The 12,885-nt window shown below is 36.7% G+C and overlaps 1 protein-coding gene across 1 annotated transcript in view; it reads right to left on the bottom strand.

The window, feature by feature from the left end:
- LOC106871169 (proton myo-inositol cotransporter) overlaps nt 1-12,885 on the bottom strand; it is a 211,461-nt gene that overhangs the window by 26,008 nt on the left and 172,568 nt on the right. Inside the window, exons 3-4 of the mRNA XM_014917496.2 lie at nt 6,747-6,961; nt 2,250-2,361 (exon numbers count right to left, since the gene is read on the bottom strand). Of these exons, the coding sequence (XP_014772982.1) occupies nt 2,250-2,361; nt 6,747-6,961 (327 nt within the window). The remainder of the gene's footprint in view (nt 1-2,249; nt 2,362-6,746; nt 6,962-12,885) is intronic.

The following is a 12,885-nucleotide window of genomic DNA, read 5'->3' as shown; positions in this document are numbered from 1 at the left end:
TTCGTGCGGGTGACACGTAAAAGCACCCACTACACTCTCTGAGTGGTTGGCGTTAGGAAGGGCATCCAGCTGTAGAAACTCTGCCAAATCAGACTGGAGCCTGGTGTTGCCATCCGGTTTCACCAGTCCTCAGTCAAATCGTCCAACCCATGCTAGCATGGAAAGCGGACGTTAAACGATGATGATGATGATGATGATATCTTTTATCTTTTACTTGTTTCAATCATTAGACTGTGGTCATGCTGGGGCACTGCCTTGAAAAATTTTTACTCAAACAAATCCACCCCAGCACTTATTTTTTTTCAAGGTTGGTACTAATTCTATCAATCTCTTTTGTCGAACTGCTAAATTATGGGGATGTAAACACACCAATACTGGTTGTCAAGTGGTGGTGGGGGACAAATACAAACACACACACACACACAAATATATATATGCAACAGGTTTCTTTCAGTTTCCAAATACCAAATCCACTCACAAAGCTTTGGTTGGCCTGAGGCTATAGCAGAAAACACTTGCCCAAGGTGCCATGCAGTGGGACTGAACCTGGAACCATGTGGTTGGAAAGCAAGCTTCTTACCACACAGTCACAGCCTCATTTATCATTGTTCCAGGATAACATAGTACACTCTAATGTGAACCCTGATATGCTTATCACAGATTGATCTGTGATAACATGGATGAGTGGTCAATCAAAGATTCTGCTTGTATTGCAAAATGTGCCCCAGTGACCAACCACAATGGTCAGAATGCACTGAGTATCATTTGTGTCTACATAGTGTGCTGCAAGACTCATTTATCTTTTATCTTTTACTTGTTTCAGTCATTAGGCTGTGGCCATGCTGGGGCACTGCTCTGAAGTATTTTTAGTTGAATGAATTGACCCCAGTACTTCTTTCTTTATTTTTTTAAACCTGGAACTTATTTTATTGATATCCTTTGCTGAGCCACTAACTTACAGGGACATAAGCAGACCAACATCGGTTGTCAAGTGGTGGTGGGGGACAAACTGACACAAACACACACACACACACACACACACACACACACACACACACACACACACACACACATGACGAGCTTCTTACAGTTTCCAGCTACCAAATCCACTCGCTAGGCTTTGCTCAGCCTGAAGCTATAGTAGAAGACACTTGCCCAAAATGCCACACAGTCGGACTGAACCTGGAATTCTGTGGTCGGGAAGCAAACTTCTTACAACACAGCCACACCTGTACTTTTTATATGAATTTTCATACTCATACCCATCAACATAGGACCAGTGAACAGAATAAATACAAAGGCACCTGATCAAACAAGTAACACAGATGAATGTATTCTCAACAAGAAAAGGTTGAGGTAATTCAGAAAATAAATGGTAGTGGAAACTTTGCTGTTGCGGGCTGTGAGTTTAGTGTCGATGAATCTACCATTCATTCCATTTACAAAGTGTGTGGAGAGGGTTCATTTATTACTAAGATTTTCTGGAACCAAACCCCCATGATAAACGAGAAAAGATGTACTTTCTTTATCTGTACATAACATGAGTGGAGGCGCAATGGCCCAGTGGTTAGGGCAGCGAATTCGTGGTGATAGGATCGCGGTTTCGATTCCCAGACCGGGCGTTGTGAGTGTTTATTGAGTGAAAACACCTAAAGCTCCACGAGGCTCCGGTAGGGGATGGTGGCAAACCCTGCTGTACTCTTTCACCACAACTTTCTCTCACTCTTTCTTCCTGTTTCTGTTGCACCTGTAATTCAAAGGGTCAGCCTTGTCACAGTGTGTCACGCTGAATATCCTCGAGAACTACGTTAAGGGTACATGTGTCTGTGGAGTGCTCAGCCACTTGCACGTTAATTTCACAAGCAGGCTGTTCCGTTGATTGGATCAACTGGAACCCTCGACGTCATAAGCGACGGAGTGCCAACAACATAACATGAAACACTCAAAATATTTGATGATGAAAATGCTTACATTCAAGATTATGTCTTTTATATCCTTCCATACTGAAGATTGGCAGCAGTAATTCTACAGCACCTGTCTTAGACAGTTGTGCCAATTTTTAACATCATATTAATAGATATTCTTCTGCTCTCTTATATTCTAACCATGAATGACATAATACCTCTCTGAGTCAAATATCTATTCATTTAATTCCTTTGATCGCATCTTTCTGGTCATTTTCATCCTTGTCCTGCTGATATCACATACAAAGACATTAGTAATCCATTTTAGAAGAAAGATATACTTACATGACTGTATTGATACCAGCTACTTGTTGTATAAGTTGTAAGCTGCAACCAACAATGAGTGCTCGACGTACTGATGGTGTCTGTATCATCTGTAGTATTATTGGATTTTTACCTGAAATTGAAAACACAATGGTGATAATTTAGTTGAGAATATACCAATATATTTATTGCTCTTGGAGAAGGAGATCATCACCTTCATCATCACCATTATATCATTTTAACATCCACTTGTCTATGCTTGCATGGGTCATATGGAATTTATTGAGGTAGATTTTCTATGGCCAGACACCCTTCCTATCACCAAACCATAGTAGTTTCCAAGCAAGCTAAATTTTTCCCTATGGCCAGACATATTTTCACAGAATATCGGAAATGAATGACATTATTTACTACAATTACAATGTCAAGATACACACATACATCTATATATATATATATATATATATATATATATATATATATATATATATATATATATATATGTGGTGGGTTTCCTTCAGATTCCTTCTATCTATCAGAACCACTCACAAGGTTTTGGTAGGCTTGGACTACACTAGAACTTGCTCAAACTGCCATGCAGTAGGACTAATCTTGAAACTATTTGGTTAGAAATCAAACATTTTACCATACAGCCTCACGTGTGGAAAAAGCCTGCAGCAAATTGAATTCCGCTAAGATCACTCATGAGTTAATGAGTGTTAAACCAGGCTGTCATCTGAGGAGACAACATATAATAAAGTATAGTTCCAAAATCATTTCCCATCCAATATATATCAGTAACTGATAACTAAGATATAGTTAACCTTCTGATAAGAAGGTTCAACCCTTCAGCATTCAAATGTAATATTTATTTATTCACATTGCTTTGAATTTAATTATGAAGTATCTTCTTCAACATTACATTTGAATGTTGAGGAAGATACTTCATAATTAAATTCAAAGCAATGTAAATAAATAAACATTACATTTGAATGCTGAAGGGTTGAACCTTCTTATCAGAAGGTTAACGATATCTTAGTTATCAGTCACTGATATATATAATTGTTTATTTATTCACATTGTTTTGAATTAATTATGAATTATCTTGTGGCTTTGAGATTTTGATGATGTAATTGTTATTTTTAGAATGACATTGTAGGGTAAAAATGAGAGGCCAGATCTGGTGGTTTCAACTTAAAACAGGTAGAACATTTGGGCTGGATATGGCTGGTTTAATTGCAAAAGGTATGATAGTCATATGTAGTTAAAAGTTAAATGCAGTATGTAGAGCATGGCCTAATGGTTAGGAGGTTTGGCTCATGATCATTGGTTTGTGGGTTCACTTTTTGGACTGGACAAGGTATTTCATTTCATGAGGCTCAAGTCTACTCAGCTGTAAAGAGTACCAGCTTGTTGCAGGTACAGCTGTCTCTCCCTCCAGCTATCACATTCTGAATGTTCCACTGTGCCAAGGGTAAGAGGGCTTGAGAAGGCATCTCTGCTTGCAACTACGTAAGCATCTGAAACAATTAGCAAAAGCTTGACACATGTTTCTAAGTCATACTTACTTGCAAGTGATGACTGACTGTAATATGTTTGTGTGTCCATAGGTGTGTGTATGAATGCATACAATGTGTATTTGTGTGTAGGTGTGTTTGTTTCAATATTTTGAATATGAATAGTAATGTAATGTAAGGCAGTGGTTCTTAACAGAAAAGGCCTGCAAAGATTGACAAGTAGGACTTACAAATAGCCATGTTTAAGATAATTAACATGGTTTTAAATCTTGCTCCATACAACTGTAAGGAAAGTGAAATTATGTGGATACAAACTCTATTTTATCTTCTCATTAATAAAATGGATACTGGTGGGAAATTCACAAATTTTTGTGGTGGGATATTGGTCTTTGTCACTTTGAGTTGCACTGGTGTAAGGGATATTTGTCTGAGCTCTACAGTCAGCTATAGTTCAATGGTGAAGAATCTAGCTGTGTTATTCATTTCCAGTCTTTTGTGAAGAACATGTTTAGCCATGGAGAAATATTATTTTGCTTGGACACCAGGCAGGTTGTCCAACTGCAGAAAAACTGCCTCAGCAACTTCTGTCTGACTCATGCTACCATAGAAAAATGGATGTTAAATGATGATGATATGCATTATTTGATTTTCAAATAATTCTAGTTTCCTTACATTAATATATGTGCAAACTTATACGTTTACGTCTGAACTAACCTATTGTGTCATATAGCTAATCTCTAGTTAGCATGCATTAAGGCAACATTAGTCATCACATGATCGAAGAATACTGTAATTCCTCTGAATATGTGCAGTCACATGGTCTGACATCTTGCTAGTTTACTCGTAAGCCACTAATATTTGCTGTCACATGACCAACAAGACAACAAGGTCCTCGTTTTGTTTTGCTTGTTATACAACAAATGATGAAAATTGTTTAAGTGACACAGCAGCCAGGTTGGAATAAATGGTGAAATATCACAGAAATAGATTGAATGACATAGAAAGAAGCAAGGAATAAGAGAGAGTTAAAAGACAGTAAGACAGGAAGAAAATGTATTAGAGGTGGGAAGATTTTCCAGGCAGACATCTGAAGTGGACGACAAGCAAAATAGAATTCAGATGCGATTAATATGAAGAGATTGCTGTGCATTCTTTGAATAATGAAGAAATTATAACGAATATCTTTCTGTCAAGAAAATATGTGCACAAAACTGAAGTGTTTTTGCCTTTATTTAAATACTCTGTGATGCTGATAATTGATGTGGTTGTACATTAAAACCAAATGACAGCTGTTTCTATCTGTTCGCCTCAGTCGACACCGACTTAATCAGCCTGAATTGTTTATGGTCAATAAATGTGATCAGAACTTTTATCTTACTGATTCAGCTATATGGATAAATCAGTATTTCAGATATTTCTGACAAGTTTGGATCATTCACTGAAAGACTGGCATCATCTATTGTCTTCTCTTTTGTCATTTTAAAATATTTTAATACTCTTTCCCCACTACCTATAGTATATAAGGAAAATAGCTGAATCAGTAGAGTGCCAACTCATGGGCTTTGAGTTTAAACCCAGTGTGAGTCAAGGGATGGCTATATTTCTGGACAGGACACTTAATTCTACATTAACTCAATAAGCACATCAGATAGTACAAAGTTATTTTGGATAAGTAACCTACAAAAATCTTGTGGCTTATCTTAAAGATGTTTTCTCTCTTATGTTCAACAATAAGGAAAATGGAGTTAAACTTTGACCCAATAAAACTGATGATTTTTGAAAATATTGAAGTTTTAATATCTGCATGGTTTGGATAGATTTGCAATTTCATGAATATCTATTATTTCTTGGGATTGATAATTTAAAAGTGAACATAAAAATCATTCATCCCAAAGGATTTAGTTTAGATCCTACTGCAAGTGGTTGTGGCCTTTTACTGTAGTGCACCTGAGCATTTGTAGTGCACTCAAGCACTGTAGCACACTCAAACACTCTAATGAGCCTGAGCACTGTAGTACATTTGAGCACTTGTAAAGTACCTGAGCTCTGTATAAAATAAGCTAATAATTAATTATTTTATTCCACTTGGTTTAATAAGCAAAGTACTGGGATCTGGTTAGGTGACTATGGGCTGTCTCAAAATGAAAATAGCTTTCAGCCTATGAGAGTGGGAGTGGTACCTTGTATAGATATCTCACAAACATACACTGCCTGTCACACTCCCATATGTTCATTCACACAGCCGTCACTCACATTCGATCTGCTCAAACACATATCTACATGAATATACATATATATACAAATAATCATACTCAGCTATACATGAAGACATATCTAGAGAGTGAAATCTAAACTTCACACACATGCACACAAATCCAAACACAAATTCACATTCATATGTTTATTTACACAGAGATATATACATATAGATACATACACAGACATACCATAGAGACATTCATACTCATGTAAACTCACACATATAGAGCCAAGCATAAAATTCACACATCTTTATGTGTACACAGCTCTACATAAACTAATTCACCGATGCATACATATATTAAAGTCATGCACACACATATGCTTTACATATATACACATGAATTCAAACATTTATACATGTTTAAACACAAACATACAAATACATGCATACACAGGCATGTATTTACATATAAATACACACATACATACATTAAAACACAAATATACATAAACACATATACATACGCTCACACTTGCAATAAAGTTGTGTAGTGGGAATATTCTGTAATCTGATCACTATATCTGTTTGTGCAATTTGCTAGAATATTACCCATGTAATCAAAAAAATCTGACCAACCATGACTTCACCTAGATCTGACTCCAGCAACAATACCGTCTTTTTGTGCCTTTCTCTCTGAGTTACATATACACATAAACATACATAAACATTCACATACTGTGAAACACACACTCAGCTGCATACACACACACAAACTTGTATGTATGAATATACACTGACCTGCAATTGTCTTTTCCTGCAGCTCTGCCTCATGGCAACTGATTTTAATATTTTCTAGTTCTTCCTCAATATCTCGATAACCTCTCATCTTTTGTAGGACCAGTCTTGCTTCATCGTCTCTGTTTCGAGTAATCAACCAACGTGGAGATTCTGGCATAAATATGAACCCAATAAACTGAATGGCAGAAGGAATTCCAGCCAGGCCCAGCATATATCTGAGAATTAGGAATGGAAGGGATAGAGTAAGAGAGAAAATATATAAATATATGTATTAGTCAAGGAGTACAGAAAAAGAAAAAAAACCACAACAACATGGGAAGGACAAGTTTTAACAAATGTATTAGCTTAACATTTAAATAAAGGAAAACAGTCTTGACATTTCAGACACTTGTCCTTCATCAGGGAAAATGACAGAAACGAAAAAGATGGTAAGAAAAATAAAAAGAATGAGAAAAGGTGGTTAGTAAAACAAAAGAATTAGGAACAAAGTGGAAATGTGATTCCATGGAGGAAGTTAAGAAGGGAAGAGAAGGTGGGATGAAATGTATATGTATCGAAGGATATCCATGTATAATGATAGGCATAGGGCAGGAGTGTGTGTGGTGCTGTTGGATGCATGTGGTTTCTTGGGGTGAGTCTAGTGTGTGGAGGTGTACAAGTATGGGAGTGTAGTGATATGGGATAATGTAGAAGGATGGTGTGGAGGTGTAATCATATTGTATGTGAAAGGAAGGTATAAAGGATGGGGAGAGGATGTGGCTGGTATGTGTGTTAGGTGAAAGGGAAGGTAGGAGCAATATAGATTTTAAGGAAAACACTGGTGAGTAAATGGTATAAATAATGAGAAAATAAATGCATAAACTGGTGAAAAGTCTGGAAGTTATGTAACATGTATAGAATCTGGAGAAAGTAATAAACAAAGGAAGGAAAAAGAAAACAGGTATGAAAGGGCTGTCAAAGTGGGTACAGTCAGAAAAAGGGGGAAACAGAAGGAGAAAAAAATTTGCTGTTAAACACTGAAGAAAAAGCAATTTTTTTTATACATAGGAAAAAAATAAGTGAAAAGAGAGATATACGTTGCTATATAGAACTGTTATACATTTTAAAAAGTGATGAAAATAAGTTTAAGAAACTGGGGGTATGTCAAAGACTGTGAGGTTGATGTCAGGGAAGACTGGAATTAGATAGGCTGGAAACTAAAGAGATGGATACTCCCTGCATACTCAGCACTTCTGGCATTGACCATAAATATGACTGATATAAAATGTCACTTTATTTATAGGTGCAGGTATGGCTGTGTGATGAAGTTTGCTTCTCAACCATGTGATTTCAACTTCAGTTCCACTGTGTGATATCTTGGGCAAGTGTTTTTTATTACTGTTCCAGGCTAGCCAAAGCCTCATGAGTGGATTTGGTAGATGGATACTGAAAGAAGCCTCTGTGTGTGTGTGTGTGTGTGTGTGTGTGTTGGGCCTCACAGAGGCCCAACTGCTGCTGCTGATGGTGATGGCGGTAGTGGTGGTGGTGGCTGAGGTGGCTGAGGTGGTAGTGAGGTGGGGTGGTTACAGGGATGTATAGAGAGATATACCATGTTTTATAGAATAGACATAAATTATGTATGGAAGAAAGCAGACAGACATACTTTGCATACAGAAACACTATGTTATGTAAAGAGATATTCTTTAATATACATAAAACGTTCAGTATAGAATCATACTATAATATACAAGAATATGTCTGTATAAGAATATATTTATATACATGTATTTATATATATATATATATATATATATATATATATATATAGTAAGTTAAAGCATCATGTATGCATTCATGTATGTACAAATGTTTGTACTACTGAAAGTAAAATGATACACACAAGTCTCTCTTCAAAGCAAGCATCACCACCAACACCAAAACAAGGAGACATGAACACACACACACACACACACACACACACACACACACACACGCACACACACACTTATGTATACATATCTATACACATACATATACATGTATATATAGACATACATATATATGCATGTATATATACACACATACATATACACGTATATACACACATACATATACATGTATACACACACACACAGCCATGCATGATGGGCTTTTTCAATTTCCATCTACCAAATCCACTCACACAAGGCTTTGGATGACCTGAGGCTATAATAGAAGACATTTGCCCAAGGTGCCATACAGTGAGACTGAACCCAAGACCACTTGGTTGGCAAGCCAGCTTCATAACCACACAGACACACCTGCTTTGACATTCTTCTCTTTTTCTTTTTTCACTTAACAAAATCTGATATATAATAATTCCAATCAGGAAGAGAAATTGAATCACAGGCTAAAACTCACTGCAGCTTATTTCTACTTTTTCTCTCTTATGTTTCTGGATCAATTATTGATTTGTAATCAATCAACAGAGAAAACTGACAGGATGGTTAACCCCACTGCTTTATTTGTCATACAATATTTATTTTCAAACATAGAATATTACATCAAAATCAATTTTTTCCACAACTGTTTGAAATCTTGCCAGAGTTTTAAAGAAGTTTATAGCATATCAACTTGGATATATCAAGATTTAAAATGGTTAGAATTGTAGGCTGTTTCAATATACAATATCACATTTAACAAACTATATTATGAGCATTTTCATAATCTTTTCATATACACTGCGTGGCACCTTGGGCAAGTGTCTTCTACTGTAGCCTCGGCCAACCAAAGCCTTGTGAGTGGATTTGGTAGACGGAAACTGAAAGAAGCCCGTCGTATATATGTATATATATATGTATGTGTGTGTGTTTGTGTGTGTGTTTGTGTGTGTGTGTTTGTGTGTCTGTGTTTGTCCCCCTAGCATTGCTTGACAACCGATGCTGGTACGTTTATGTCCCCGTCACTTAGTGGTTCGGCAAAAAAGAGACTGAGAGAATAAGTACTAGGCTTACAAAGAATAAGTCCTGGGGTGGATTTTCTTGACTAAAAGGCGGTGCTCCAGCATGGCCGCAGTCAAAATGACTGAAACAAGTAAAAGAGTAAAAGAGTAAATGTACCAAGTGGACAACTTCCCAACCACATAGTTCCAGGTTCAGTCCCACTGTGTGGCACTTTGGGCAAGTGTCTTCTATAATAGCCTTGGACCAACCAAAGCCTCATGAGTGGATTTGGAAGATGGAAACTAAAAGAAACCTGCCATGTATGTGTATATATATGTGTGTGAGGTGTCTTTGTGCCTGAGTTTGTCTCCTTCTGCCACTTTACAACCGGTGTTGGTTTCTTTACAACCTCATTACTTAGCATTTTGGCAAAAGAGACCAATAGAATTAAACAAGGCTTAAAGAAATAAATACTGGGGTTGATTTATTCAACTAAAATTCTTTAAGGCAATGCTCCAGTAGGACAGCAGTCTAATGACTGGAACACATAAAAAAAAAAAGATTCCTTTTAACCCCAGGTCTAGCAGTAACCAAGAGATCTGTCTTCATACAGATCGCTGGTGCCTCTCTCTTTTGATTGTGACACACAACTTGATTTGTAGCCAGGATTTGGCAGGAAGTCATGGAATATTCCATTCAAACTCATGCAATTGAATGATCGCAGCTGAAATATCATTGGCTGACAATTAGGCTGATATTGCCTGATATGCTGTATCTTATTACTGAGCTAATGCAGTTTCGATTCTCCACCTCGCTACATCTGTGTGTGTGTGTGTGTACACATATTTATAGACGAGGCCTCTTGTTTTAAAGGCACAGTCATGGTTGTGTGGTTCAGAAGTTCGCTTCTCAACCACATGATTTCAAGTTCAGTCCTACTGCATGCCATTTTGGGTATCTTTTTTTTATAGCCCTTGCTGACTAAAGATTTGGTAAACAGAAACGAATAATAGCCTAATGAAAGGCGGCGAGCTGGCAGAAACGTTACCCCACCGGGCGAAATGCTTAGCAGTATTTCGTCTGCCGTTACATTCTCAGTTCAAATTCTGCCAAGGTCGACTTTGTCTTTCATCCTTTTGGGGCTGATAAATTAAGTAGCAGTTATGCACTGGGGTCAATGTAATCGACTTAATCCGTTTGTCTGTCCTTGTTTGTCCCCTCTATGTTTAACCCCTTGTGGGCAATAAAGAAATAAGAAACGAATAATAGCCTATTGTTTGTGTGTGTGTGTGTGTGTGTGTGTGTGTGTGTGTGTGTGTGTGTGTGTGTGTGTGTGTGTGTGTGTGTGTGTGCATGTGTGTACATTTATTGTCTTCTTATAGACAACAATAAACACTAAATATCCTTACTTTGTGTAACATTGAGTTCTTCCTTATTGTACGTTATTATGATCACCTGACTGAAATCTGTCTGTATATGATCTGTATACATACATACATAAATGAATATACATATGTGTGTGTTTGTGTGTGTGTGCACGTTAGTGTGTATGTATGTATGTATGTATGTATGTATGTATGTGTGTGTGTGTGTGTGTGTGTGTGTGTGTATATGTATATGTATATGTAAACATGTATGATGTTTAAATGCCAGAAGTTGTTTCATTTTTGTCTGGGAAAAATCCATTTAAACACAAATAATGTTAAAAAAAAAAAACTCAATATACTTCAGAGTTAGGTGAAAGAAAATTGCCTGGAAGTGATAACAAGAGTGACAGATATGTATTTTGCTGTAGTTGTGGATATTCAATATCACACACTCTTCTCACTTCTAAACTAAAACAAAATTGAATCAACTAGCCAGAAGTACATACAAATAAAGTATAAATTATCTTCTAGTTTGCAATGGCACTGCATAAGCAGAATGAATTTGAATTATGCAACAGAAGCAGCTCTATGATAAAAACATTACCAATACAACATACTTAATGTATGTGTGTTGTTTAAACAACCAGAAGCTGAGGTTTATCGTCTGGAAAAAATCCCTTTAAAGACATACCGTATTAATACATAATATACTTCAGAGTTAAGTAAAACAAATTCATGAATGGCAGATATGTATTTCACTGTAATTGCAGCTTATCAATGTCATGTACTCATGTCACTTAGAAAACAAAGTTGAATCTACTTGTCAGGAGTATATAGAGATAGTGCATAAATTATGTGCTGGTTGCAGTGGTGTCACAAAAGCAGAATAAACTCAAATTATGCTTATCAAATTTTTACAAAGAACTTCAAAGTTTCAGCTTGCATGTGTTTGTCAGACAACCTGATGAAGACAAACAAGCTGAAACTTTGAAGTCACTGTCAACTTTTCTATGTAATATATATATATATATATATATATATATAAGAAAGTAAAGTTGTAAGATACCACACAAGTGGAAATATATATGAAAGAAGGTTTGAAAATGCAATTTTTGAAGATGTTTATTCACTTGACCGGTTTCACTTTTTTAGAAAAAGATTGTCAAAAGTAAAATGTAAAGCTTTGTATAAGCTTTATTGTGTTAAGTACTGGTTGTCACAGAAGTATTAAAATACATATATACATTCTTTGATAATGTATATATGTAGCTCTCCCCATCCATCCATAATACATGACAATCCATAGTACATGACCATACCAACGAAAAACGTCTCTCTTGTACGCCACGTCTGATGCTTCTTATGTCCAACATTCCTCTGTTGTGTGTGCACACTGACATTACACATCCAGCGGATCATGCTAGCTTCATTTCTTTCAAACCTACGCATGTCTTCAGCAGTTACAGCCCATGTTTCACTGCCGTGAAGCGTGGCAGTTCACACACATCATTGTACAATCTACCTTTCACTCTGAGCGCAAGGCTTTTTGTTACCAGTAGGGGTAGAAGCTGTCTGAACTTTGCCCAGGCAATTCTTATTCTAGGGGTAATGCTCTCTGAGCATCCAACCCCATTACAGACTTGGTCACCTAGGTAGCAGAAGGTATCAACTTCTTCTAGTTTTTCCCCTGGCATGTGATGGAATCTGTTTTCTGAGCATCTCTGGTGTTTACTGCCCTTCTGCATCTGCCGCACACAAAAGCTATCTTCTGAGTTAATCTTCCTTTGATGTTGCTACACCTCTTATGCATCCACAGCTGGGTACACCTTATGGAGTTTCTATATACGTGTGTATATGTATATATATATATAT

The sequence above is a fragment of the Octopus bimaculoides genome, chromosome 4, assembly GCF_001194135.2.
Source record: "Octopus bimaculoides isolate UCB-OBI-ISO-001 chromosome 4, ASM119413v2, whole genome shotgun sequence".
Taxonomy (NCBI): Eukaryota; Metazoa; Mollusca; class Cephalopoda; order Octopoda; family Octopodidae; genus Octopus; species Octopus bimaculoides.
This window is presented reverse-complemented; position numbering and strand designations above follow the sequence as displayed.